This window comes from Emiliania huxleyi (assembly GCF_000372725.1).
Source record: "Emiliania huxleyi CCMP1516 unplaced genomic scaffold EMIHUscaffold_11, whole genome shotgun sequence".
Taxonomy (NCBI): domain Eukaryota; phylum Haptophyta; order Isochrysidales; family Noelaerhabdaceae; genus Emiliania; species Emiliania huxleyi.
The window spans coordinates 497,554-524,760 of NW_005201792.1; the positions used below are offsets into that span (position 1 = coordinate 497,554).

General features: G+C 69.2%; 5 protein-coding genes across 5 annotated transcripts in view; 2 read left to right on the forward strand and 3 right to left on the reverse strand.

The window, feature by feature from the left end:
• Positions 1–9,301, forward strand: part of EMIHUDRAFT_462160 (hypothetical protein) — a gene marked incomplete at both ends in the record, with an annotated part of 10,175 nt that extends 874 nt beyond the window's left edge. Inside the window, 14 exons of the mRNA XM_005791906.1 lie at positions 31–56; positions 132–418; positions 862–1,282; positions 1,320–1,357; positions 1,456–1,655; positions 1,729–1,776; positions 1,870–2,015; positions 2,267–2,645; positions 2,740–6,198; positions 6,242–6,911; positions 6,986–7,098; positions 7,209–7,859; positions 7,997–9,016; positions 9,056–9,301. Of these exons, the coding sequence (XP_005791963.1) occupies positions 31–56; positions 132–418; positions 862–1,282; positions 1,320–1,357; positions 1,456–1,655; positions 1,729–1,776; positions 1,870–2,015; positions 2,267–2,645; positions 2,740–6,198; positions 6,242–6,911; positions 6,986–7,098; positions 7,209–7,859; positions 7,997–9,016; positions 9,056–9,301 (7,704 nt within the window). The remainder of the gene's footprint in view (positions 1–30; positions 57–131; positions 419–861; positions 1,283–1,319; positions 1,358–1,455; positions 1,656–1,728; positions 1,777–1,869; positions 2,016–2,266; positions 2,646–2,739; positions 6,199–6,241; positions 6,912–6,985; positions 7,099–7,208; positions 7,860–7,996; positions 9,017–9,055) is intronic.
• Positions 9,302–11,129: 1,828 nt separating this feature from the next.
• EMIHUDRAFT_62674 (hypothetical protein) lies at positions 11,130–16,023 on the reverse strand (the record flags this gene model as incomplete). Its single annotated transcript, XM_005791907.1, has 10 exons — positions 11,130–11,531; positions 11,576–12,388; positions 12,511–12,675; positions 12,820–13,110; positions 13,242–13,328; positions 13,783–14,111; positions 14,253–14,413; positions 14,697–15,035; positions 15,179–15,330; positions 15,412–16,023. The coding sequence occupies 10 exons, from the start codon at positions 16,021–16,023 to the stop codon at positions 11,130–11,132; spliced, it is 3,351 nt and encodes a 1,116-aa protein (XP_005791964.1).
• An 850-nt stretch (positions 16,024–16,873) lies between these two features.
• Positions 16,874–19,706, reverse strand: EMIHUDRAFT_433416 (hypothetical protein). Its single transcript, XM_005791908.1, has 7 exons — positions 19,542–19,706; positions 19,257–19,475; positions 18,845–18,916; positions 18,436–18,769; positions 17,998–18,302; positions 17,723–17,926; positions 16,874–17,636 (listed from the first exon to the last, which is right to left on the reverse strand). Exons 1-7 carry the CDS (start codon positions 19,647–19,649, stop codon positions 17,109–17,111), a joined length of 1,770 nt encoding a protein of 589 aa, XP_005791965.1. The 5' UTR covers positions 19,650–19,706; the 3' UTR covers positions 16,874–17,108.
• Positions 19,707–21,010: 1,304 nt separating this feature from the next.
• On the forward strand, positions 21,011–24,508 carry EMIHUDRAFT_97738 (hypothetical protein; the record flags this gene model as incomplete). The annotated part of the gene is made up of 6 exons (XM_005791909.1): positions 21,011–21,859; positions 21,910–22,180; positions 22,254–22,348; positions 22,418–22,615; positions 22,744–23,046; positions 23,126–24,508. The coding sequence occupies 6 exons, from the start codon at positions 21,011–21,013 to the stop codon at positions 24,506–24,508; spliced, it is 3,099 nt and encodes a 1,032-aa protein (XP_005791966.1).
• A 285-nt stretch (positions 24,509–24,793) lies between these two features.
• EMIHUDRAFT_433418 (hypothetical protein) lies at positions 24,794–26,214 on the reverse strand. Its single transcript, XM_005791910.1, has 4 exons — positions 25,628–26,214; positions 25,511–25,561; positions 25,235–25,321; positions 24,794–25,166 (listed from the first exon to the last, which is right to left on the reverse strand). Exons 1-4 carry the CDS (start codon positions 25,952–25,954, stop codon positions 24,900–24,902), a joined length of 732 nt encoding a protein of 243 aa, XP_005791967.1. The 5' UTR covers positions 25,955–26,214; the 3' UTR covers positions 24,794–24,899.
• Between the last annotated feature and the right edge of the window lie 993 nt (positions 26,215–27,207).

Consider the following 27,207-nt stretch of genomic DNA (forward strand, 5'->3'; position numbering starts at 1 on the left):
AGAGCCCCCCCCCCCCCCCCCCCGGCGCAGGTCCGCTTCAGGATCGACCCGCAGTGGTTCCTCGTCCAGCAGCGGCTCGCCGCCCTCTAGCAGCGGCCGGCTCTCTGAGCCTTCTCGGAGCCGTCCTGCAGGTTCGTCGTCGTGGAGGAGATGCCCGAGCCGGGGCAGGTCGCCCTCGCCGAGCGGCTGCCCTTCCGCTCGGCGCGCGGCCGGACCGACGAGATGGAGGGCGCGAGGCTGGCGGCGTTGCTCAATGCGAGCTGCGAGCTACTCTCGGCTTCGATGGCCGCGAGCAGCGCCGTTGGCTCAGACGGCCCCTCGTCTCCCTCCGGGCACGCCTCCCGCCGCCTCGACGCCTCGACGCCGCGCGTGCCCGCCTCGCCGATCGCAGCGACCGCCGCTTCTCCGTCCGACAAGGGTGCGAGGCCACCCGAGATCAACCGAGGCCACCCGAGATCACCCGAGATCACGCGAGATCACGCGAGATTCGCCTCGCCATCCGCGATCGCGGGGGGGCCGCCGCCACACAGAGAGGCGAGTCCGCCAGTAGGCTCGTCGCTCCGCCAGCGCCTCTCCCGCGCCTCTCGCGACGGCGAGCCTTCCGCACGGGCCGAGGCGGCTAGCCGCCGCAGCTTTGGCGACGGGCCGCAGCCCTTCGGCCACCGCCCAGTCTCGTGCTATCTCCCCTCGTGCCCTCTCGTGGCCGCTTGATCTCGCCGGATCGCTGTGCACAGGCCTCGACCGCGAGTCGGAGCTCTTCGGCGCCGACGGCGCCGCCGCCGCCTCCGGCGCCGCCGAGCCGCCGCGCAGAGAGACGCGTCCGGCGCCGCCGCGAGAGGACGAGGGGCGGCCCACCTCTAGGCGTTGCGGAGTCTGTCTGGCGCACCGCGCCGGAGCCGCAGCGCGGAGGCACGATCGACAACGAGGCCGCGACGCTCCGCCTCGGCCTCTCCTCCCTCTTCTCCGCCGTCGTTTCCCTCCCGGCCGCCGCGGCGCGCCGCATCTTCGGCGGTGGCGGCGCGGCCGGCGACGACGGGTGGGAGAGGGCGGCGGTGGAGGCGGCCGAGGCGGCGGAGCTGAAGGCGTCGGACGAGACGCACACCGCGGGGGACGGCACTACCGTCAGCGCGAGCCGCGGCCGCATGCGTGGCCGAGGGCCGAAGACGGCGGCGGAGGAGTACGACATTGTGGTTCGGCCTCGCCGTCTCGCCGCCCACCTCGCGCGGGCGCGGCTGCACGGCGCGGCGGCGCGGCTGCTCGACCCAGCGGGCGGCCCGTGCCAGTGGCGCCTCCCCTGCATTCTCGGAGCCTTCGCGTAGGCGCGGCTCCTCGACCCGGCGGGGGAGCCGTACCAGTGGTGGGCTCCGCTGGACGCGCCGCCGCCCCTCGGCCTCAAGTACCCGCTCGGCGTCCTCGCTGTGAACAGCGTCTCTTCACACCTGCAGCTGTGAACAGGCCTCAAGTACCAGCTCGGCGTCGGCGTCACCCTCTACCTCAAGCTCCTCTCCTACCTCGCCCGCGGGTTCGCCCTCGCCGCCGTCATCGCCGTGCCGCACGTCGCCGCGAACTGGCGCGGCGGCGAGCTCTCCTCGATCGGCTTCGCTTCTGTGGACGTCAAGTTCTCGCTCGGCAACCGCAAGCCGTTCGACGTCGAGGTGTGAGCAGTCTCTGGCGCCCTCCAGTGTCCTCGGAGGAGCGGAGCACTCGATCGCCCCGTGCGCGACTCAGGTGTGGCCCTCGGGCATCCTCGACCTCCTCTTCTCCTGCCTGCTGATGGTCGTCTTCCTGCAGCTCAAGCGGCAGGCGACCGCTCTCGCGTCATCTCGGGCAATCTCGGCTGATCTCGGCTGATCTCAGCTCGAGCTGCAGGCGACCGCCCTCGCGCGCGACGTCGACGAGGGCACCATCACGCCCGCCGACTACACCCTCCTGCTCACGGGCGTGCCTCGCCACCTCGGCGCGCGCGGCGAGGCCGCCCTCGGCACCGACGACCACGAGGCGGGCCGCGTGTACAGGTGGTCGTACAGCACCGGCGCCACTCCACGCCTCGCGGTGAAGAGCGCGCCTTCACACACCCTCCACCTGTGTGCAGCGACTTCTTCCGGAGAGTGTGCGCGCGGACGCCCGCGCCAAAGCCGCCGCCCCCCGCCGCGGGGTCGCTGCGCTGGTGGCTGTCGCTGGGCTGGCTCGGGCACCCGACACAGCGCCGCTCTCGGCCGAGCCGCGCCTCGTTCGGTGGTCTGTGAGAGCGGCTGCGCTGCCGTAGGCTCGACCTGACCCAGCTCGCCACCGAGACGACCGTGCTGCCGCCGCCGCTCGACGACACCGTGTCGGAGCTCGTGTTTGTGCGCGGGAGCGCCGCGTGGCTCGACACGACCAACGAGCTGCTCGACGCGCGCAAGCGGCTGCGCGCGCTCGTCCGCCCCGCCGGCCGCGCGCTCAGTGCAGAGACCGCCGCCGCGGCATTCTCCAAGAGCGGCAAGGGGCCAAAGGTTGGGACGGCGCCGCCGCAGCCCGGCGACCCCGCGCCGCCCTCGCCGCTCGGGCGCTTCTCGCAGCGCCTCTCGACCGCCTTCAGACCGGAGGGCGACACCACTCCCATCTCACCTCGCTCGGCCCGCGAGAGCGAGGCGCACCGCTCGCACGTGGCCGCCCTCCGCAAGCGAGATCTAGCCGAGATCTAGCCGAGATCTAGCCGAGATCTCGCCCTCCACACGCGCGTCTCCGCAGCCGCGCCAGGGAGTGCGCACGCCGAGGCCCGCCGAGAGGAGGCTGCGACGGGCCGTCCGTAGGCACGTCGAGGGGCTGCGCGAGGAGCTCGAGCGCGCCGCGAAGTCGGCGGGCACCTCGGCGGGCGAGGTGCGCGCGGTCCTCGTCTCGTTCAACTCGGTGGGGGCGATGGAGAAGGTGAAGACTGAGCTGAAGCCCTCCGCGCCGCTCCTCTGGCTCCGCAACGCGTGGCCGCTCGCGGCTTTCGTCGGCACCGCGCCGCAGCTCGAGTACCCCGACCCATCCTCGCCGCGCCGCACCCTGCGCTGCACGCTGTCGGTGCGCACCGCCGCCGAGCCGTCGGACCTCATCTGGCCGTCGCTCGCGCGCACGGGCACCGAGCGGGCGGGGCGCGTCGCCGTGTCGTGGCTTATCATGTCCGCCGCCGTGCTGCTCGCCATGAGCCTCGCCGTCCGGCTCACGACCATCTGGGGGCTGCCTGCGCCGGCGCCGTCCTTCACACACACGTTCCAGCCCTGCCTCGACGTGCACTACCTCGACAGCTACTGGAGCGAGACGTTCGGCTCCGGCCCCTCGGGCTGCGGCCTGCGGCGCGACGGCACCGAGCCAAACATGACCGTCGGGGCGGACGGGAAGAGGCACGAGTCCAACTTTGGAAAGGGGTGTGGCGGCGACCCGAGCTGCATCCTGCACTCGATCCTCGTCAACGCCTCGTGCGCCCCGAACGCCCAGTCTGCGCCGCCCGCCGAGCGGGACGCGATGTTCGACCTCTCTCCCGCGCCGCGCTGGCTCGACGTGCCCGACGCACGCGTGGTTGCGAACTGGTACCCCTCGCAGAGCGGCAAGCGCGGCAGCCGCCCTCGCGGCAAGCGCGGCTTGCTGGAGGCGGCGGGGCAGTCCGAGGCGGAGGAGGGGCGCGGGGAGTGGACGTCCGAGGAGGGCCCGGGGAGGCTGCTCGCGGACGACCTGGAGCAGGAGCTGGTCGAGGTGACGAAGCCGAGGACGAGCGCCTGGTGGGCCTTCTGGGAGGTCGCGCCCGCGCCGACCGGCCAGACGGGCGCCTTCAACGTCTCCGACGCCAACGGCACGTTTTACCCAAAGTGCGACTTCCTGCGGCAGCGCGGCCCGCAGGGAGGCTACCTCGTGCCGATCGGCGGCGGGCCCGTCGACTGCAGGGAGCACCCTTCCGAGTGCGAGGAGGCCTTCTGCTCCTTCTCCTCCGACTACAGCCCCGACGCGCCGCCGCCCTACCTGCTCCGGCCGACCCGCATGTGCCCCTCGGCGGGCTCCTCGGTCCTCGCAAAGTCGAACGCGACGCGCATGTCCGCGGCGGCAGCCGCGGCCGAGGCGGCGCAGGAGGGGCTCTCGGAGGTCTCGGCGGCCTTCACCGAGGCCTTCTCCAGCTTCGGCAGCTTCGGCGGCGGCGGCGGCGGCGGCGGCGGCGGCGGCGCGGGAGTGAACGTGATGGGCAGTGGGGCGAGTGGGTGGGAGGACGAGGACGGCCTCGTCAACGCGTACGTGATCGAGGGGTGCAACGACCCGAACTGCGTTCTCTGTACGCGCGCCTACCTCGACTGCCGCACCGACTCCGAGACGGCGCAGCTCGAGACGGCGCCGTTGCTGTCGGCGGCTCGGCTGACCACGTACCGCACCTTCGCCATCTCGATCATCGTGCTCGTGCTCGGCCAGGGCCTCTACTACCTCACGCCGTGGCTGGCCGACTTCTCGTGCGCGCTGACCTACTCGGCCAAGCAGCGCTCCTTCATGCGGTACAACGTGTTCATGACCTTCTTCTTCACGCTGTGCACGCTGCTCTACATGGAGAAGTCCGGCCTGGCCAAGCTCGGCTTCTACCTCCGCTCGGGCAAGCAGATCTACGCGCTGCTCTTCTCATACGTCACGACCAAGATCCTGATGCTCTGGTCCCTCGTGCCCGCGATGACCTTCGTCAAGAGCCGCCTCCTCGCGCGCTTCCAAAGGACGCAGCGCGACATGAACACCTGCTTCGAGGGCTACGAGTTCTACTACGCGCTCAACATGGCGCAGATCCTCTTCCTCGTCCTGCTCGCGACCATGTTCTCATCGGCGCTCCCGCTCGCGCTGCCGATGTGCTCCGTGTACCTGGCGCTGCGCTACGTCACCGAGCGGCTCTACTTCGTCAAGTTCTACACGCGCACGCCCGCGTACGACGACAAGCTCTTCCACGCGGCGTACGGCTTCCTCCCCCTCGCCCTCCTCGGAAAGCTCGCCGCCACCTACATCCTGTACCGCCCGACGCGTGCGGCCAACCTCACCTTCGCCATCCAGCTCTTCACCTTTGTCCTCTGGCTCTCGATCGACCGCGGCTTCTGGGCGTGGGTCCTCGCGGTGCGCGGCGGCGCAAAGATGCGCGAGTACGAGTCGGACCTCGCCGAGTCCACCTCGCACCAGGTGGGGCGAGCGCGAGGGCTGCTCGACCCGTACGACCCCTTCCCGCCCGTCCTCGACCCGCCCGTCCTCGAGGTGCACGAGCTGCTGCTGCTGCGGCCCGTCGCGACGTGGGCAAACCCGCAGAGGCTGCCCGCCTTCGCCACCTGCCCGAACTGCTTCGCCACCTGCGCCATCCCCGAGCCCGGGACGCCCGTCGGGCGGCACCGCTGCCGCCCCACGCGCGCGCTCAAGTCGGCCGAGGAGGAGGGCCAGCGGCGCCGCCTCGCCCGCCTGCCCGGCTGGGGCAAGGGCAAGAGCGGCAAGGGCCCACTCCGCCGCGCGAACTCCTCCGCCGGCGCCTCCCTCGGCAACAGCTTGGGCGAGCGCACCTCGCTCGCGCTCGGCCCCTTCTCCCCGGCGCTGCTGCCCCCGGCGGGCGGCGGCGGGGGCTCCCCCGCATACGCCGCCTCGTCGCCCTCGACGACCGATTTGTCCTCCTCCTCGGACGGCGAGGAGGAGGCTTCGCCGCCCGCCCCCGCCCCCGCCGCCCGCCCCTCTCGTGGCCGCGGCCTTCTCCGCCGGTCGGGCGGCGACGGCGACGCGACCTCGACTGCCGGGCTCATGCCGTCCGGCGCGCCAGACTCCGCCTCGCCCGACCACCGGCAAGCCTCGCCGCTGCCGCAAGCCGCCGGCCTCGGCTCCGCGTGGCCCGGCGCGCCGTCAGCCTCGCACGGCGCCGCGCCCGGCGCCGCGCCGAGCGAGCCTCTGCCGGAGGCGAGCTGGACGCGCGTCGCTCGCATCGGCGGCGCGTCGACGCTGCGCGCCTTTGGCTCGTGGACGGAGGCGCGCGCGTGGCTCGAGCAGCACTTGCGCATGTCCGAGCGGGACGGCCCGCTCGGGCCCTCGGCACAGTTGGCCGAGGAGGACGGCGAGAGGTACACGTACACGGGCATGCCGACGCTGCTGCTGCCGCCGCTCTCGCGGCCGACCGCTGGCTCGCGCGTGACCGTCTACGACTGGTGGAACAAGGAGCTCGGACAGCGCACCTGCAGCAGACCTGTCCTGGACATGTCCACGACACTTCCCTGTCATGTCCCATAAGGAGCTCGGACAGCGAACCATCCACGCGGGCGCGCCGCGGGACGGCGAGGTCTGCCTCGGCGTCCAGTTCGTCGCCCTCACCGGCGGCAAGATCACCGCCTCGGGCGCGGCGCCGCCCGGCACCGCCGCGGTCTGCGACTTTTGGGACCGCGGCCGGAGGCAGGTGACGCTGCACGCCGGCCCGGCGCGGCGGGGGGAGGAGCTGCGCCAGCTGCAGTTCTACGCGTGGACCGAGGCGCAGCCCGAGCTCGGCACGGTGCCAGTCTACGAGTGGGAGCACACCCACTCGCGCGAGCTCTCTGTCCACCCCGCGCCGCCCTGGCCGGGCGAGGAGCCGACGGCGGCGCGGGTCGTCTTCCACGCGCTGCCGCCCGCCGCCGCCTACGCGGTCAGTCTGCGCGCGCGCGGCCGCGAGCTGGCGAGCTCCGCGGTGAACGAGGCGCAGGGCGACGGCGTGGCGGCCCAGCTGATCGGTGCCGCGATGTCGGGCGACGGCGCTATGGAGAAGAGGATGCGCAGGGAGATCTCCGAGTATCTCGGCGGCGGCGGCGGCGAGGCCGTCGGTGAGGACCCGGAGAGTGGCGACGAGGAGCCGCCCCAGCGCGGCGACCTGAGGGTGCCGGCGGCGGACGAGTGGGTGGTAGGGTACACGCGTGAGCACGGCGAGTACGGTGCGGCTGCCGCGGGATCGCCGAGATGCCGCCGATACCCGAGCCGAGATGCAGCGGAGGTGTGTCCGAGATAGGCACCCTGCTGTGGCGGCTGCTCGAGGCGAGCACGCGGCTCGAGATGTCGAAGCTGCTCGAGGACTGCCTCGAGCTCGGAGGAGCCTCGCGCAACGGCGGCGCCGACCCGCAGGTTCTGGGAGTGAACGAGTATAGTTACTACTCAGTAGTGGATAGGAATTGTCCAGTAATGATAACCCGCAGGTAGGGGAATAGTCCAGTAACGAAGCTCGAAACTCGCAGGTCTGGGAGTGCGTCTGCGTTGCGGCGGAGCTGTGCGAGCCGGACGCCGACCACGAGGGCCCGTGGACCCGCTGGGTGGCGGTGCTGCGCTCCGGCGGCGTACCACGCTTCGTCAACGGCCGGCTCACTGCGGCGCGGCGCGAGGTGGATTGGGCGCTGCGCGCCTCGGTCGGCGGCGTCGTGCAGCGACGGCTCGCGGACGGGCTGCAGCTGGTGGCTTCGGGCGGCACCGCGGGCGCCTTCAACGTGCGCCTCCTCGTCTCGTCTCGCCGGGTGCACCACTGGGCGCGGCAGCACGTGCGCATCGACTCGCACTGGGACCGGATCGAGGCGTGGATCGCGCAGCTGGCGCAGGTCGACGGCTCCGCCGGCGGGCCGCCCCTCGTCGAGACGGTGTCGTACGTCTCCGGAGAGTGGACCGTCTCCGCCATCGCCCGCGCCGCCGCAGACGTGCCCGTGTCGCAGCGGGTGCTGGCCGGGCCGGCGTGGCCCGCGGGAGAGATTCAGGCGCTGCTGCGGAGCGGCTTCGTCGTCAGCGCCGCCGCGCGCGGCCCGGCGGGCTCGGCGCACGCGGTGGTGGTGGTGATGACGCGCATGCCCGCGTCCGTGGCGCCGCTCGTCTACCGCGGCCGCGGTTCCTCCTCCGGCTGCGTGATGCGCTGGCGCACTTTCGGAGCGCGCACCGAGTGGCACGAGGATTGGGCGCAGGCGCCGCGCTCTGCGACCGCGCGCCTCGCGTAGCCGGGCTCGTGCAGCCGCCGGCGAGCCTTCTCGCAGCCTCCCCATAGGCGCCGCTCTGCGACGCGCGCCCCTTTTCCGAGCGGGCCGGCGTGCGCGTGCACGCCTCGAGCAGCGAGGCGCCGCCGCGGCTCGAGGCGTCCCGCTCGCGCGTGACCGACGTCGCGTACTCGCTGCCGTGGCAGCTCGGCGTGTGCGGCGGCGCGATGCTCGACACGATTGCGATGCTCCTCATCGTGGCGGAGGTCCTGCCTGCTTGGTGCACGCCGGTGCACGAGGCGATCTCGCTGGCGGTGCTGGTGCTCTTCACGGTCGACATCGCGCTGCGGCTGATCGCCGAGGGACCGAGCTTCTTCTCGGACCGCTGGAACATCTTCGACCTCGCCCTCGTCCTCCTCTCCGTCGCCGCCAACGCGTACGTCGCCTTTGGGGGCGGCTCGCAGGCGACCAAGCAGGCGCCAGTCATCATGCGCGCCTTCCGCGCCATCCGCGCCGTCATCCTCGCCTACCGCACCATCGAGAGGCTCGAGCAGGGTGCGAGGAGCCGGCGCGGCCCGCCGGTGCAGCACCGCGCCGCCTTCATCACCGACAGCGACGAGGGCACCTATTGGCGGTCGGGGCGGGCGCCGGGCGGGCCGGGCAGTCCCTTTGGCGTCACCGTCACCATCGACCTCGGCTGCGAGCGGCCGGTCGAGGCGATCTCGACGCTGTGGGGCGGGGAGCACGTGCATCGCATGCCCGCGCAGTGGTCGCTCCTCGGCGCGACGCACGCCACCTTCGACCCGGCTCCGCCCGAGGTGGTGCACGCGGAGCCGGGCCAGATGCCGGGCCACTGGCGGCTGCACGAGCCTCTGGTGATCGCATCCTTCGACGCGCCGGCGACGCCGCGGGCGGGGCCGCCCACACCGCGCGCTCCCGGCGCCGGCGCTGCCGCTGCCGGGTCAGGGTGGGGCGCGGGAGGCGCGGGCGGGCCGACGGCGCATGCGCCGCACGTGCCTCGCTCGGCAGACCTGCACATCGACGGTGTGACGTGCTCGTACACGGTGCTGCCCGAGACACGCGAGCTGCAGGTGTGAACAGCGCCTCTCCACCCCTGCAGCTGTGAACAGGTGCTGCCCGAGACGCGCAAGCTGCGCTACGTGCAGCTGCAGCTGGTGCGCCCCGTGGCCAAGCTGAAGGCCTACTCCCTCCGCCAGGTCCAGGTGGTTGGGCCGAGGCTGGCCGAGGCGCGGCCGTGGTCGTCTCGCAACCAGAAGGACGGGGACAGCGCGGCAGAGGGCGGCGTGCTCACGCGCCTCTCGCGCGCCGTGAGCACGTCCTGGTCCGCCTACCGCGATGCACGTCTCACCTCGTGAGCACGCCATTCCGGACTGAACGCCTGTGGTGCAGGAATATTGAGCTGGAATAATTTTATGTACGGCTTTTCCCTCCCTGTAGCTGTAGAGGAGACAAAAGGCCTGGAGAGATAGACGGCCTGCAACGACAAACGGCCTGTTCGGCATGTACTAGCTGTACTAGTGAAATCATAACAAAAAGAATTCCAAAAAGAAAAACACCCCTATGGAGAACGCCGAGTGCCAGAACACACCAGGGGGCAAGTGTGTGTAGCACCTTCGACCCCGAAATGAAGGTCGCCACACCAAACCGGGCGCTAGGAGAGGTGAACTGAAGGCTGAGACAACGGAGGCCGAGCCTGAGTGGGCGCCCCCGCGCGCCCCCACACAAGCAAGCCTCTGTCCTTCGGCCCACTCCGGCGATCGTCCGTGGGCGACCGCGAATAACACGAGGATCTAATCAATGCCCTCACCACCCGACCCCCCTCTAGGGACAGCAGTGCGCATCTCATCCCGGAGAGGGAAGGTTGTCCCCACTCACAGTTATTGTTATGGTGTTATGGCTCTCTGGGCATAGCAGCCCATAACATGTTATGGGCTGCTATGGGAGGGCCGTCCCGGGTCCACGGTGTTATGGCCCGAGAGGCCACGCCGGACTGCTCGCCGCTGGAATTTTCGCTTCGCGCGCTGCCGCGCGCGAGGTAGGTTCGGCATCGATCGCCAAATATTTTCTCTTTTGCCCTCTCAAGTTAAATTCAATAACATCAACCTGCCTCCTGAGGCTGAGCGATGGCTTCAGATTGCTCAATCAAGACCCGCCCTCCCCCCCCCCCCCCTCACGCAATTTGCTTCCCGTTTCTAACTCGTACTCTCTGCAGCTCTGTACGCTTCCCTCCATTTTTAACTTGTATGTCTTTGCCGCAATTTAACTCACGTCCTTTTTCTTTCCTTTTCCCACTACATGTCTCGAGGTTTCTAAAAAGTGGAAGCTGGCTGCTCCCGCTTTTTAGTAGTTAACGCTCCCAGTCCCGTGCCAGTGTCGTGCGAGGGGGAGTTTGTTGTAAAACTCTTGCTCATCGCGCGATCGATGGATGGATGTTGCTGCTTTCCGCGTTGCTGATGCCCTGCACTCCTTTCCGGATCGGGCCGACCAGTATCGAACGTGAGCTGGCAGAGTTAGAGCAGGCTGCTGAGCGGGCCGGGCTCGACGGTGTGAGGTGGCCGAGTCATAACAGCTGTTATGAGGTTGTTATGCTGGCTGTCATAACAACCACAGTGGGAGGTGTTATGAGTGCTATGAAGGTGTGTTATATGAGGTGTTATATGTGAGGTGTTATGGTAGGGTGGGCATAACAGCCATAACAGCGATGGAGGTGTTATGAGGTGTTATGAGGTGTTATGGGGTGTTATGGGGTGTTATGAGCAGCCAGCCATAACAGCCATAACACCTGTTATGGCCGCTCCCATAACCTTGAGTGGGGACAAGGAAGGAGGGTGGGGGGGGGGGAGAAGAGAGAGCCGGATGCAAGGAGTACCCCCGTCCCCCGACGGACGCGAGTGGGGGGGAAAGCGAGACGAGAGATTCAAGGCGAACTTCATCGCCCGTCCAGGAGCCCCGCGATATTAGCAACCCCAGCCCTGGTGCAGTCGGTCTTCGGATCAGCGGCCAGCTTCCCACTTAGGGCAGGGAACCCCCAGCGACGCTAGTGTGTGGCCTCTACGCGGTAGCCTCAAGCTTGTACGCAGTACGCGATTCCAGGGCAGGGGGGAGAGGCGCGCCACGCCAAGGGGGACAAGCGACGGGAGGGGGAGAGTAGTGTCTTTCGCAGGATACAACACATTTTTTTTCTCACGACAGCTTGCTCACCACGCGCGGGGAGCAGTAGTGCGAGCACGCCTTCCCGCACCAGATGGGGAGCGTCGACGCGGCGGTGAGGATGGTGACGCGGAAGGCGAAGGGAACGGAGAGCATGAAACGCAGGTCGAAGATGGCCATGGTGCCGCCCGCAAAGTCGGGCGAGGAGAGGGCGACGATGCAGGCGAGGTAGACGAGGAGCGTGAGCAGCTGCGCGAGCAGCATGAGCGGGTGCCAGCGCTTGACCTCGACCGCGACCATGAGCAGCTCGGTGAGGATGAGGGCGGTGAAGGTGATGCCCACCACGTGCACGAAGCGCTGCTCGAAGAGGACGATCCCGCCCAGCATGATGACGCACCCCTGGTAGACGGCCTTCCACGTCCACACGAGGAAGGTCTTGACCGAGAGGTAGCGCCTAGTCCGAGGTGGCCCGAGATCACCCGAGAGGCCCCGAGGTCGAGGAGGAGGGCCTCGCTGGGGAGGTGGCGCCGCTTCTGCAGCTCGCGGTACAGCTCGGGGAACTTGAGCGCGTTCGGCTCGGAGACGTCCTCGTCAAGCACGAGCGAGAAGAGGGGCCCGTACGTGAAGATGGTGGCGTAGCCGGCGACGAGGACGCCGTTGTACAGCGCGACGGGCGCAAAGTAAAAGAGCGACGAGAAGACCGCCTGGATGACGGAGATGATCAGCCCGCGGTGGATCACAAACTGCGACAGCGTCGCCGAGCGCATGTAGCAGTTGCGGCCGTGCCACAGCACCAGCCTCCCCAGGTGCGAGAACTGCTGCAGCGAAAAGTCGGCGGCGAGCGCCGCCTGCCGCCCCTCGCGCCCCTGGATGCCGATGCCGACGTGCGCCGCCTGGATCATGCCGACGTCGTTGCCGCCGTCGCCGATGGCGGCGGTGCACGCCTTTGGCTGCGTCATCCGGATCAGCTGCACGATCTCCGCCTTTTGGGTGGGGGTGCAGCGGCAGCAGATGACGGCGGGCGCGGCGCAAGCAACCTCCATGAAGAGCTGCTGGTGGTGCGAGACGCAGAGCGAGAGGGCGGCGCCGTCGAGGACGAGGCACGGCGCGTTGAACTTGCCCTGCGGGTAACCCTGCAGCGCCTGCCGCGCCTCGCGCCGCCTCTCCTTCTCGTCGCCCGACGAGCGGACGGCGACCTGGTACATGCGCTGCCGCCGCGTGACGAGCGACGCGTTCTGCGCGATGACCCACGCCGTCTCGAGCTTGTCCCCCGTCAGCATCCACGTCCGCACCTGAGGAAGGAATGCCTCTCGGCTCAGCGACCTCGAGCCCGATGCACGGCTCGCATCGGCACGCCGCGCGTTCGCGTCGCGAAGCGTCTCGAGCGTCGCGCGCACGTTCGCCTGCGGCTCACCCTCGGGCCGTCACGCGGAGCAGCAGAGGTCGCAGCGATCAGCCGAGGTGTGCCGAGACTCGCCTGCAGCCGGTCCTCGACGGCCGTCACGCAGAGCAGCCGCATGTCCTCCTGCAGCATCTCCCACGCCGCGCGGGTCGCCTCGGCGCGCCCCGCCCGAGCGAGCTGCGCCGCGCCTACGCGATCCAGGAAGCTTCACACGGAGCCCTCGCGGACGGCCCCGCCCGCGCACTGCGCCGCGCCGTACGCGCGCGAGAAGGCGTCGAGCTGCGGCTCCGAGAGGTCGCGCGCCTAAGGTGCGCAGTGCACACGCCCCCGTACCGCGGTAGTCTCCTCGGCGGCGAGAGGAGGAGCCGACAGGCCGCGCGCCGCCACGACGAGCGTGCGCAGCCCCTCCCGCGCCAGGTTGCCGACCTCCTCCTCCATCCAGTCCGAAGAGGCCACCCGCTCGGCCATCACCGACTCGGCCCCCTTAGCGAGGAACTGGATGGCGCCCGTCGACTCGTCGCGCAGCAGCACTCCCATCCGCTTGAGCTCGGACGAGAAGGGCATCTCGCCGAGCAGCTCGAAGCCGCGCAGCCGGCCCGACGGCTCGTGCACCTGAGGGCGAGCGCGCGCGGCGCGCGCGCGCGAGTCACCACTTCGGAGTAAGCTCGGGTCATATCGGGGAATCTCGGGTCACCTCGGGGAATCTCGGGGAATCTCGGGTCATCTCGGGGAATCTCGCGCACCACGATGCGAGTCGGAGTCCGCTCGTGCAGCACCAGCCCGCAGCGCGCCGCGAAGACGACGAGCGAGAGCTCGTCCGGCGAGGCGCCCTGGAAGCACGACTCGAGCGAGGCGGCCTACCCGAGATCGCCCGAGATCGCCCGAGATTGCCCGAGATTGCCCGAGATCGGGGGCGCGACTCGAGCCAGCCGGCCTGCCCCCCGCCGACCGACTCGACTGGCGACACGTTGTGGCAGAGAGCGATCGCGAGCAGCGCCTACGCACCGCGAGCCGAGCCGAGATGAGCCGAGAGGACCGCCCCAGAGCACACCCGAGACCCCCCGAGAGGAAGGCAGCCTCGTACACGGCCGAGGCGAAGGCGCTCTCCGACCGCGGCACGGCAGCAGAGGCGTCCCCCTCGCGCCGCCGCGCGAGCACGCCTCCTCCTCCTCCGCCGCCGCCGCTGCCCCCTCCGCCTCCTCCGCCGCCTCCTCCCTCCCCGAGGTCCGAGCTCGCGCCCGCCGGCGGCGGCGCGTCGTCCTCGCCGGCGGCGGCGTGCGCCACCGCGGCCTGCGCCTCCCCGAGCGTCTGCGGCGGGAAGGGGCGATGTGGGGAAGCAAGCGGGAGGCCGGGCCTGGCCCGAGCTTGTGCGCCCGAGGTGCGCCCGAGGTGCGCCCGAGGTGCGCCCGAGGTGCGCCCGAAGCGTTGTTGTGTATCCGTGGTGCGAGGGCCGCCCCTCGCCTGGGGCGAGAGGAAGGCGAAGCCGAGGTGGAGCTTGCGGAAGAGCATCTCGTTGCGCGTGAGGGTGCCCGTCTTGTCGGTGAGGAGGAAGTCGATGCCGCCGAGCTCCTCGGGCAGCGTGGAGGAGCGGACCTGCCGGCGGCTGCTCTCGGCTGTGTCTCGGCAGTGTCTCGGAAGATGCAGGCAGGTCGGCGGCGTGGAGGGGCGGGCCTGCAGGCCGGGCATGCGCGCGTCAGACGTCATCTGCAGCTTGTAGACGAGCTTCGCCTAGTCAGAGCCGCTCCCCGTGTGACTCGTGAGCGAGGGGCCTCTGCGGCGGTGCGAGAGCTCGGCCATGTCGAGCGCGACGCGCAGGGAGATCGGGATGATGGAGGAGAAGAGGAGCAGGAAGCGGCAAAAGTCGAGCAGCGCCTGCGGGTGACGCTCGTCTCTGAGAAGGATCGGCCGTGCCTCGCTCGTTCGGTCCGGCACACGCGTCGCTCCAGCGCCTGCAGCAGCTGCTGCGACATCTCGGCGCTCGCCAGCCGCGAGGAGGCGGCCCGCTGGATGAAGGGCACGGCGACCATCGCCAGCGCGGTCGACGCCGTGAGACCAAAGAGCACCTTTGCAGAGCAGCCGGGCGGGTGAGAGGTTGACTCGTCGGCGCGTGCTTCAGAGGGAGCGCCTTTGCGAGGAGGTTGACTTGCAGGTCGACCGACGCGACCTAGGAGCGGCGCTGAGTCGGTGACAGCTCACACCACCACCACCACCACTCCTTGGCGAGAGCCGAGCCCGCCTTGGATCGGGGCGGCGCCGAGTTCATCGCGCCGCGCGTGTCGGTGCCCGTGTACAGGACGAGCGCGAGCGCCTCGCCCGAGGCGAGGACCGTCCCCGCCCAGAGAGTGTTGTCGAGCGAGAGCGGCTCGGTGGCGTCGCCCTCCGAGTCGGAGAGGGTGAGGTCGCCTGGCGGGGCGGGGGCGAGGTGAGCTTGGCCTGAGGTCCGTTTCGGCCCAGGGCGAGGGTCGCCCTCAAACGCGTAGATGTCGGCGGTCGGCTCGGGCGCGTACACGCCGCCGCTCGCCTCGGCGAGAGCCTGACTCGAGCGTAGAGCGGTGAGTCAGAGCCGTCCTGCTGTCTGCCAGCCGCCGCTGCCCTCGAGCGGCTCTCCTCGTCCGAGGAAAGCTTCTGGCAGCTTGGCACGGCGAGGCGCAGCTTCCAGTCCGTCTCTCCTGTTCACAACCGGCTCTCCCTCCGCTGGCTGGTCCCGCGCGAGGCGCAGCTCCCAGCCTCCTCCTCTCCGTCGAGCTGGTCCGTGCGCAGGAAGAGTATGCCGGACGACTCCTTGGTGCGCAGCAGCAGCAGGTCGGCAGGCACGCGCTGGTTGGCACGCACCTAGGGGGCAAGGGAGGCGGAAGGACGTACGTCCGCACCGGCCAGCCCAGCACAGTGTGCCCGACGGCTCCTCGGCTTCACCCGCAGCACATGCCCGACAGAGATGTCTTGCGCGGCGACGGTGACGTCGCCTCCGCCGGGCGTGAGGCGGGTGTACAGCTCCGTGTTGATCTCGCGGTCGGTGCGGTACCGCTTGTAGTCGTCGAAGCCCTCCTTGCACATGGTGACGGCCAGCACGAACGCGAGCGGCGCGATGTAGGTGAAGAGGAGCCCGATCTGGAGAGGCGGGAAGAGCTGCGAGAGGGCGACCACGAGGAAGTAGAGGTTGAAAAACTGCGAAAACTGCTCGTACAGCACCTTCGGCACGAAGCTGAAGAAGGAGTACTTCGTGTTGACCACGAGGTTCCTCGCGTACCGCCGCGGCGTCGGCCGGGTGGCGTTGAGACGGATGTGGCGTGCCTCTGGCTCGCGCTTGCCGCAGCACCACCTGCACGCCCGCGCGAACGCGCCACGCCGCCGCGCGCCGCCGTCGGCCAACGACTCCCGGCTGCCGCGGGCATGCGTCGCCGAGGGAGGAGGCGGAGGCTGTGCGCTGGCGCTGACCCGCGGTGCGGTGCCGCCGGAGCTGAGGCCGGCCGGCCGCGGCTTTGCGCCACCCTCGAATTGGATGTAAGGGGACGAGAACTCGTCCATTTTTGCTTGCGACTCGCGAGTCAGCGATGGAGTGCAGGTGAAGTTACCGGAACCGGACCAGCACCCCGTGCAGGCCGCTGTCGGCGCCGAACTGGCGCGCCGTGCCGCCCGTAAACAGAGAGAGAGAGCTATAAAAGTACTCAACAGACTCCCTACCGCGTTCTACATTCTACACCTTCCCGCCGCGAAACTTTTGAGCTAGCTAGGCCTAGGGTACCTTTTGAGCTAGCTGGGTACCTTTCACAGCCTTGTTATTGGAGAAGAAAATACGTCCTATGGTTCACAAAAAGAATTTTGAGAAGCGCGCTCGCACGACACTGGGCAGCGGGACTGGCGCGCACAAAAAAGAATTGTCCGATAAGATCGGCCCGCAAGTGGGGGTACTAATTGACCCCGATGTATGTCGCAGTGCTCTTGTGCGTTTCGGCGGTAGTGATCTATCTGATCACCCGAATGCCGCGTTCGGATCGCTCCTCATCGCAAACCCAGTCAGAATTCCTCCTCCAGGAATGTACGTAAGAGCTACATACACTGAAAAGCACAACAAAAATGTTTGGTACTAAAAATCTCTCTCTCGCTAAAACTCTCTCTCTCTGGACGACGTGGACAAGGAGGCAGGGGGGAAGAGGGGGGGGGGGGGGCGAAATAATATGAAAGAGCCCGAATAGTCTGGCCCCAGCTCGCAGCTGTGTCCCCCGCGCAGCCTACACGATGGCATGGTGCCCGCCCGCCCCCCTCCACCCACCTCCCTGGGGGGGCCGCCCCGAGGCGACCACCCGACCAGCACCAGGGCGCCCCGCCCTGCGACTTTCCAATGATAATGATCAATTAAAGTTAGAGATTTTGCGAGTTGAAATGGTCATCTATCACCATAAGTACAAAAACACTCTACTATTGCTATCTCTAGAACAGTAATGAAATTGTAAAAGTCTCTTCAACGTGAGCGCAGAGTCCAGAGAGACCACTCAGAGATAGAGTACTGCAACGTGCGCATTCACATGCACGCCCCACAACATGCTACCCGGTACTAGCCAACGTACGGGCGGTGAGAGAAGCGAGAGAGTCGTCTCGGACGGTCGCAGGCATCAGATGGAATCGCGCATCCTTCGTGCAGCCGCGGAGGACCCTGCCGGCGTCATCTTGACTGGCTCGGACCAGGCGGTCGGCTTGCTGCAACAGTTGGCGGCGCAGCACTCGCCATTGAGCACAAACATCGCGAGGAGCGCGGCGGCGACCGCGATGGCCCCGGGCGCAAACAGCGACGGCAACTCGTCGAACAGGCCCGTCGCGCCGCCGCAGAGGGCCTTAAAGTTTGCAAAGGCAAAACTCTGCCGGTCGTACTCGGCTTTCTGGTCCGCGAGGTCTTGCGCGTTGATGGGCGGGTCGGCATTCTCCGCCAGCTGGAGGATGGCTTCGGCGTCACTCTTGGCTTGCTCCAGCACGGGGAGCGACGACTCGCAGACGCCGAGGTACTCGCGCAGCTCCTCCTGCGCCAGGCTCGTGCGCGAGAGGACGGCGAGCGCCGGGAAGAAGGCGTAGGCGACCAGCGCGAGGAGGGCGAGCAGGTAGCCGAGGACCACCCAGCACTTGGCGCAGCAGGTGCCGCGGTACACCTGCCCACAGCAAGCAGAGGCGGAGGGGAGTGCAGAGGCGCTGCTCACAGCGCTCGACGGCGCGGGCGCGGCGGTGCAAGGCACACCCTGGCGTTGCGCAGGCCGCAGCCGCCGGCGAGGAGCAGGACGGCGAGGAGGAGGGCGGCAGGGAGGAGCACGGCGAGCGTGAACCACCTTGTGTACGGCTTCAGCTGGTCCACGACGTCGGTCGGCACCGACTCGAGCGCCGATTCGGCTTGGTCCGTCGAGTTGGCCAGGTTGACGATCGCGTCGAGGATGCTGTCGATGTCCTGAGATGCGCCGGGAGGAGGTGTATATTGCTGACAGCGGCTTTTAGCTCGAGGAGTGCCGTCCCCCGCGCCTGCACGAGCGGGTCGATGCGGAAGTAGATGGCGAGCATCGCGCCGAGCAAGAATGCGGCCGCCAGCAGCGCGCCGCTCGACCACGCCGCCATGGCGTGGAAGGAGCAGCAGCCAGAGGCCATGCAGCCGCGGTACGACTCGCCGCGCGCCGCGCGCCGCCTGTCGGCGAGAAGCTTGGCTGCGACGATGACGGCGAGGCCCAGAGCCAGCGCCACGGCCGCGACGGCAGCCTCGGCGAACGGGATGGGCGCGTTGCCCGCCACGGGCCTCTCCGAGATCTCCTTCACCTCGGCGATCTCGAGGCCTGGAAACGCGGACGCGACACCGTCATCGCCAAATGCCGTATCGCCACGGGCTCAACACGGGGCCAGAAGGGGGCGTGTCGATCGAGGGCCGAGGGCGTGGCTGCGACGGGCGCGGTGGTCGGCGGCTCGCACCGAGCGTCGCCGAAGCAACCGACGGCGAGGAAAGCCCCTCGTTGAGACTTTTGGTGTACTGGGCGGCATCGCCGGACGAAGAGGCAAAGATATCAAAGGTCAACACGCTGCCGCCGCTCTCGAGGCGGCGGCGAGCGTCGCCGCCGGAAGCGTCGGGATTGGAACTCTGTGCGGGGAAGATGGTCATGCGGATCGCCTCGAGCGAGACCGAGACGAGGTTCGCGACGGCCTCGAGGAGCTTGTCGCGCTTGCCCGGATAGATGGTTGTGGACTTTCGCCGAGTGTGGAGGACGAGGCGCACGACGTTCGTCGCCTTTGCGATAGCCTCGGGGACCTGTACACACGCTGAGGACAGGGTCAGAGAAGCTGTGAGGGTTGGAAAGTACCCTCTTTCTTGCGAGCGAGGGACGTCGGTGAGCTGATCGAGGGTGTCGGGCTCCGGCTTGTTGAGGAACGCGTCGATGAGCTCATCGCGGGACGACTAATGTATAGGAGAGAGTGCCTTGAGTGTGCGTGTGTGCGTGCGTGCGTGCGTGCGTGCGTTGTGTGTGCGTGCGTGCGTGCGTGCGTCGTGCGTCGTGCGTGCGTGCGTGCGTGCGTGCGTGCGTGCGTGCGTGCGTGCGTGCGTGCGTGCGTGCGTGCGTGTGTGCGTGTGTGTGTGTGTGCGTGTGTGTGTGTGTGTGTGTGTGTGTGTGTGTGTGTGTGTGTGTGTGTGTGTGTGTGTGTGTGTGTGTGTGTGTGTGTGTGATGTGTGGCTCTCTCTCTCTCTCTGACTGTGTGTGTGTGTGTATGTGTGTTCTGGTGCGTGTTTTAAGAGGCGCCTTGTCAAGCCCTTTGACCCAGGCCACGGCCTCTGTGACGTTCACGCACTCGCCGCTGTCGGCGTCGGCCTCTTCGAAGGTGTCGTTGGGAAAGAGGTCGGTCAGGGCCAAGTCATCGATCAGATTCTCAAATTGCTCGCTCGTCATACATGGCTCCTCGTCAAGTGCGGCTCCCGTGTAAATCAGTAGAGTCTCGCCCAGGAGCTCCTCGTACACCTCCTGTTCGCCAGAGAGAGGCGGCGGTCTTGGAGAGTTTATTGGCGGTGGTGTGGGTGCGTTGCACGCCTTGGTCGGGCAATCGACGCCCGTCTCGTTCCCGTCCTGCATCATGTTTGAGCATGTGGCACGGACAGTGGGCAGGGCCAGAGCCGCGGCGAGGACGAAGAGGCGCATTTTTTGGTCACGTTGTCGGCACGCTACCAAAGCGTTAATCTGAAGTGCTCGAGCCAGCGTCTCGGGGGGCAAATCGGCACAAGGCAGGGCGGCTCACGATTGAACTCAAACAGGGTTGTATTTTGTTTTTTTTTGTTCTTAACGTCTTCTTCTCAGCTCGGCCCCCACTCAAGTTTTGGGGACTTTATTGAGGTCCAGAAAGGGTGAGAAGGCAACCAACTGAAGAGAGAGAGATATAACATAAATAAAAATCTCGACACGAGGGGTGGGAGAAGGACAGGCCCCCCCAGCTGCGCGAACGAACGAGCAGGTTCCAGCAGGATCTTGGTTGGAAGGACGATCAGGGACTCATCAACGGGAGCGGGGACCGGACGCTTATCCGAAGGCGTGTGCCGGATTTTCTTTCTCCGTTGGTGTACCTGTGTTACTGTAGTGCGAAGTGGCAAGTGCGCGAGGGTCCAGTCCCGTGTCTAGGAGGTGTCTAGGAGGTGTCTAGGAGGTGTCTAGGACGTGTCGCCTCGACGTCTGAGTCACGGTGCAGCAGCGGCGGCGACGACTGGAACGGGTCTCGCAAGTAGACGACGTCGACATCCGAGAGGAGCACGCAGCCAACCTTGAGCCAGTAGGTAGGTAGAAAGGTGAAGAACAGCCAGGCTCGGACTGGACACCAACGCGGTATGGGTGGACGCTAGACAGATGATGACGACACGCACGAGCGACACACAGACACAAACAGGCTCACAAGACACACAGCCAGCTGGCTGCCACACACCCTGAGTAGGCGTACACATAACTCAGGGCCACATTCTTCCTGTCGCCCCCCCCAGCACTCCATCCAAGGTGCCAAGAGAACAAACAAGCTACAAAGGGCACAACAAACAACAGACGACAGGAAGTGACCTGCGAGGCTAGAGCAGACCGCTCCGCCTCTAGCAATCTCGCCGCCCGGCGAGGCACGGACGAGACCGTGTGTGGGGTCTTGTGAGGTGTCTATGGACGCCCTCCTCAGAGAGAGGCTAGCTGCCTACTGCTAGCTAGCCCTATCTCGCACTCACGGGTGATGACAATCCAATGTATGAGTGTATGCGAGCAGAAGCGCGTGGGCTAAATCTAGGCCGCACGTCGTGGCACTATGACGAAGTTAGTTAGACGTGCGGCCGCAGCGCGCCCGCCCCAGGCTCGGCGGTGCGCGCGTGTTAGCGAGAAAGTTGCGGCGAGAGCCATGCCCGACTTTGTGAAGGTGAGGCCTCTGCGACGAGTGCCAGCCGCGCTGCGGAGCCACACCCTTCGAGCAGACACAAACAGCCGGAACTTCAAAAAAATATTTTCCCGCCTCTGCTGCACCCACCAACCGACGACCAATGTCTTGTCAAATGCCGCACGAGCTCGACCTGCACTCCCTCACGGAGGAGCTCGCGCGGCCGGACGGCGCGCCTCCCCTCGACACCGCCATCCTCGCGGCAACGGCGGCTCTTTCCAGCGCGCCCGAGAGCGCCGGCGGGCAGAGCGCTGTGGCGGAAGCGCTGCGCTGCGTCGTCCGAATCGCGGAGCGGGACGCGGCAGGGCGGGTCGGGCCCGAGCTGATCGGCTTGGTCGTCGATCGCGGCATTCGCCCGGCTTGCACGCGCACTACGCCGGCTCCGCCCTCCACAGACGAGAGCGCCGCGGTGGCGCTGGAGGCCCTCCGTGCGTGCCTGTTCGGCGCGGCGCGGCTCGCGGGCGGCTTGCTGGACGTGAGCCCGCCGCTTCTCTCTGCGCTGCTGCGCGGCGTCGCCGTGCCGCTCGCTCTCGCGGCGGCCCCCGGCGCGCGGTGGGATGCTGGCTCTCTGGGCGCCGCGCCGCCGGGAGAGGCGGAAGAGCCTCTCGTGGGTGGCCTGGTCGAGCTGCTCAAGGCGGCGCACGAGCTGCTCGGCGCGCAGATGGCGGGGGGCGGCGAGCTGGCGGGGCGCGGCTGGGTGCCGTGTCTCGGCGAGCTGAGCGACGCGCTGCTCTGCGCGTGCGAGGCCGAGGCGGCCCGGCCGAGCCCAGCATTCAAGCTGAAGAACTGGCTCTGGAAGCTGCTGGTGCGGGCGGCGACCGCGCTGGGGCGGGCGGGCGCGCCAGCGGACGCTGGGGACGTGCGTGGCGACGCGGCCTCCCTCTCGACGCTGCGCTCGCGCCTCCTCTCCCAGTCGACGGCGCGGCTAACGCTCCTCCTGCGGACACGTCCGGTGCGTGTCCGTGACGCGTCCGTGGCCAATCCTTGGCATGGCCCCCATAGGTGCGGCTCCTGCCCCTCCTGCAGCGAGTCGTGGCCCACGCGGCGGCGGCGGAGCGGGCAGACGCGGCAGTTGGGCTCGGCGGCGAGGCGGCGGAGGCGGAGGAGAAGATGGCTCTCTTTGGCCTCATCCAGCTGAAGGCCATCCTGGCCAGCCAGCGCGAGCCTCTCGCGCGGTGGGGCGGCGAGGCGGCGGCGGCGCTGCTCGCCCGCTTCCTCGCCCGCTCGGGCAGGCTGCTGCTCGCGGCGTCCCTTCACGCCCACCGCTCTGCGGGTGCGGGCCGCGGCGGGCGGCGTCGCGAGGCTGCGCCTCCCTCGGGTGACGGCGGTGTGGCGGCGGCCGTTAGGCGAGTCGCGGCCCGAGGAGACCCTCGCAGCGAGGCTGCTCGGCAAGCTCGACGCGAGCCTCGGGGCGCTCCTCGGCGGCGCTCCGCCGGGCAAGGTTGTGGCCGCTCGCCCCGCAGCTCCCGGCGAGGGCTAAGGAGTGAGTGGTGAGTGGTGAGCTCATCAGGCGCATCTCCCGGGCGAGGGCGACGCGGGAGAGCTGCTGCTGCGCGGCTGGGTCCGCCTCGCCGCGGCCGCGACACCGGCCTACGCCGCTGTCCCGCAAGAGGGTGGGGCGGAGGGCGGGGCGGAGGAGTGGGCGGCGGGAGGGCGCTTGCGGCCGGACGAGGCCGCGTGGCTGCTGGCTCTCTCCTTGCGCGCAACGGTGAGGAGGCTAGAGACGGCGGCGGCCGGACGGGGGAGAGGGCCATCCCACGGTCATCCTACGGTGGCCACTCCCCCCGGCAAAGGCGCGATGGCGGCTCTCATTTGCCGGCCCCCACTTGCCCCTAGGCGACGACGCCCTCGGTCGCTGCGGCGGCGCACGAGGTTGCGGCCTCGGCGGTGCTGCCCGCTTTGCTGCAGCTGCTGCCGCGCTGCTACGGCGCGCTCATCGCCCCCGCCGCGCCCACCGACGACGAGGACGCCGGCGGGGGCGGGCCGGGCGGCGCCGCGTACGAGACGATGCCGTCTGCCCTCTCTCTCCTCGCCACTGTCGCGGCTGGGTACGCGTCGAGGGCGCCGCCTCGGGTGCACGCGAGGCTGGTGATGTCGCTCGTGGACGGCGCTTGCGCCGCGCACCCGATGATCAGACAGGTCTCTCTCCCTCGCCCCCCGCCCTCCTCCCGCCGCCTCCTCCCGCCGCCCACCCTGCCTCCAGCCCCCGGTCGCGCAGGTGGCGCTGGACGCACTCGCCGCGCGGCTCTCCGTCTTGGACGCCGCCGCCGCCGCCGCCACTTGCCACTCCCTGTGGCGGGCGAGCGTCTCTCTCGGCGCCGCGCGTGCCTCCGGCCTGCAAGCGTCGCTCGCCAAGCTCGTCGCGGCCTCCCTGCCGCACCTGCCGCCCGAGGCGCTGCTCCAGCTGCTGGCCTCCTTCGGGGCGCCCCTCTCTCGGCTGGCTGCGAGCGGAGGGGCCGCCGACCCGAGCGAGCCCAACTTGGGCAGCCTCCTCCTCCTCCTCGCAGCGCTGCCCGAGGTTGCCGGCGAGGCCGGCGCCCCTGCCGCTGGCGCGCTCTCGTCCGCACTCGAGCGGGCGGGCGGACGGGCGTGGTGCTGTCGCCTCGCCGACGCCTCGTGCGTCGCCAGCGACGCCGGCGCGACTCGCTCTCTGCTGCTCGGCGCGGCTGGCCTGCTCGCGCTCCTCCCGTGCGATGCGGAGCGGCCAGCCACTCACCGGCCCGACCCGAGGTGGGCACCCACTCACGCGGGGGCGCCGGATCCCGCCGCATCGCTGGCGCACGCCGCCTTGCGGGCGCTGTCCACGCGGCGCGTCTCGGCAGCGGCGGAGGCGGCGGCGGTGGCTGTCGCCAAGCTTCCGGCCGAGGCATTGGAGCCTCTCGCACACGCGGCGGCTGCCTCGCCGCCAGGGCAAGATGCGCGCGGCCTCGGCACCGCCGTGCTCATCCTGGCGATGCTCCCTTTGAGGCCGTCGCTCTCGCCCGCGGCGTGGGAGCATTTGGGCGAGGCGACCGTGCGCCTCATGCAGCAGGCGTTGCTCGACGGCGGCGCCGACTGGGCGGTCGACACCGCGGCGCGCGTGGCGTTTGAGTTCATCTGTGTGGCGCCAGACGAGCACCAGAGCGCCTTTGTGTCCACCCTCAAGACGCGCGGCTTTGACGGACCCCTCGAGACCTTTGCCACCCTCTCGGTCGAGTCGCCGCCCGACATGCACTCCGCCACCTGGCTCGCGCATGAGGGGCGGCTCGCTTCGGCGACGTTGGCCTCTGCTTCCGCCGCCGCTTCCGCCGCAGCCGCCGCCGCCGCCGCCGCCGCTGCCTCGTCGCCGCCCCCCGGACTCGGCCGGCCTCCGCTGCAGCCGCTGCTCGGCGGCGCCCAGCGAGGCGCGGACCGGCCCGAGTGCGCCCACCCGCCCAAGCGGCCGCGGCTCGACGCCGAGTCGGAGCGCGGACTGCAGATGCTGACCGCGGGGCTCGCGGCGGTGCGGAGTAGCGCGAGCGGAGCGCCTCACGGAGGCGGCGGCGGTGGCGAGCTACGCGAGCTGCTCGAGGCGCATGCCCAGGAGGTGCACCGGCTGGCCGCCGCTCTCGGTGGCTCGTGAGGATGAGCTCGCGCGCTGGGTCGGCCGCGGCGGAGTGAGCTACAGTACTGAAGAGAGCTGTGGGGGCGGATATGTCACTTACCAGGGTGGTACTGCCACACAGCCTGAGTCGGGGGGGGGGTCCCCTCGCCCCGCTACTGAGCCGATGTTCGTGATCGTGTGCGCGCTGCCCGTCCCACAGCCACACACCGCACACACACGGACTACACACATACACATACGCGCGCAGCGGTACAACACAAAACCCGGTTCGCATGAACTGTGCTCTCTGACACTGAGCTGTGATAACATCAATACACAATGTTTCAGAGAGAGAAGAGACTTTATACCTGCACAGCAATCAACATACACATGCACATGATGGATGATGCATACATGACTTGTGAGACCCTCAGGCCGGCGCAGAATACCCAACAGGCTTGCCAACACCGGGGACCGCCCCGATCGGCAGCCCAACCATCGGCGGCCCTGCCAACACCGGAACCGGTCCCGGTGCCTGCGCGAATCTGTCCCGCGGCTGAACGACGACAACTGGGCCTGTGGGCGCGCCTCGATTGTTTCGCCGTCGCTTCCCGGGCGGCGGCCGCTCCTGCGGCACGCACTTTTTGCCGAGCCGCACGCAGCGGCGGCAGGGATCGCCCTCGCAAGCCGCCTTTGCCTGTGGGAGGATGGGCCGGAGGGGGTAAAGCTCCGGCGGCGTGCGGCCTGTGCGAGCGCCGCGCGCGCCTTGTGGCACTCCATGCACGCCCACTTCTTCGCCTTCCTGCCCGCCGACTCCTCGGCGGGCTGCCGGTCCGGCAGGAGTCCCATCGCCTGAGGCGCGAGGCGCGGCAGGAGGGTTCTAGGAAGGTTCTAGGAAGGTTCACCACCCATCGCCTGAGGCGCGAGGCGCGGCTGCCGTGTGCCGTCAGGCGCAGCTGCCGTGTGCCGTCAGGCGCGCGCCTCGGCAGGCTGCGGCTGCCGTGAGCTCCCCCCCTCTCCTAGCCTCTACCCGCCGCGCACCTCCATCCCCACCGGCCACTGCATCCCCACCGCCATCGGCCGGAAGAGCGCCTACTCCAGCAACCACTCCCGTACTCTCTCCGCACCAGCACGAGACGCGGCAGCAGCGCGCGCCGCCTGCTGCTGCACCCCTCCCATCCGCGGGTCGCCCATCGCGGCGCGCGCGCCCGGGTACGCTGCCGGCGCGGTCGCCGCCCCCATCGACGGAGCAACCGCCATCGGCAGACCCATCTGCGGGCACACCGCAGTTGCGGGCTGCAAGCTGCCCTCTCCGGCGGCGTAGCTGGCCTCCTCCACCGCCCCCTGCGGCCTCATCCCGACACCGCCCTCCGCCCCCCCCGGCGCGCCCGGCAGCGCAACAAACGGCGCGCCACGCGGCACCTCCGCAGGGTGCACTGGCAAGGCGGTGGCGCGGGGGCAGGCGAACACTTCGCCGCCTCCCATCCCGCACACCGCACCGCCCGCCGCGCCAGCCCTGAACCAGCCGCCGCCGCCGTCTGTCGCACCCGGCGGCGCGGCGCCAAATCCAGCGTGGGCGCCGCTCCAGCCGCCCTCCCCTTCCACCTTGTCCGAAGGCGCAGCAGCCCGCCCGATGCCGCCGCAGCCGCCGGTCGCCGCGCCGCCGCCGGCAGCCGCGCCGCCGGCAGCCGCGCCGCCGCCCCACCCGCTGGACGGGGTGGAGCTGAGGAGGGGGTGGTTGGTGGCGATGGCGCGCATGGCGTTCCCGTCGAGCGGCGCGAGCGCGACCGCGTTGGCGAGCGCTGCGGTGGCGGCGGGGTCGAGGAGCGGGTCGACGCTCACGTTGCGCGGCTCGAGCGACGCGTCGGCCGCGTCGTCGCTGATGGCCGCCTCGGCGATCCGCGCGAGGCAGTGGTGGCAGTGGCGCTGCGAGCCCGCCATGACGATGCCCATCGCCAGCTGGCGGTCGCACAGCGAGCAGCGGTACGCAGTGGGGCGCAGGCAGGCATCCGACGTGTCGAGGGTGACAAAGTCGGCGACGATGGCTTGGCACTGCAGGAAGGTGTCGATCAGCCGGTTGGAGGTGCAAAAGGGCTGCTGCGACGCAAACTCGGTGAAGGCCGTCGAGAGGCGGAGCGGCGACACCTTGTCGTGCTTCTTGACGACCTTCGTGACGGCGAGGTAGTTGAGCAGCGCGAACTTGCGCAGCAGGTCGACCTCGGAGCAGAGGTCCATGAACTGCAGCAGCGCAGAGCCGTCGTACCCGCGCGTGGCGGCGGAGCTCGCCGCAGCCGGCGCCGGGAAGCCTCTCCCGCCTCCGCCCCCGCCCCCTCTGCCCGCCCCCTCTGCACCGTGCGCAGGGCTCGGCTCCTCCGGCCTGAACTCCTCGAGCCGGAGCGGCAGCGGAGCCGTCTCGCTCGCCTCGCTCGACTCTCGCTCGAGCTGCCGCATGATCGAGAGGAGCGGTACCCCCTCGGACAGGTCCGCCTCCGACTCTCTGCGCGCCGCCTCCGCAGCTGAGGCCGACGGACCACACGACGGACCACACCCCTCGGGGGCGAGCTGCGCACCCGCCGCCGCCGCCGCGCGCGGCGCCGTCTGGGTCGACAGAAAGGGGGCGATGGCGCGGAGGAGGGCGGCGAACTCGGTCGCCTTGCCGCAGTAGAAGCGGTTCACCTGGGAAGGCGGGGGGAGGATGGCAGGGGCTTGTGTGTGTGGCTTGTGTGTGGGGGGTTAGG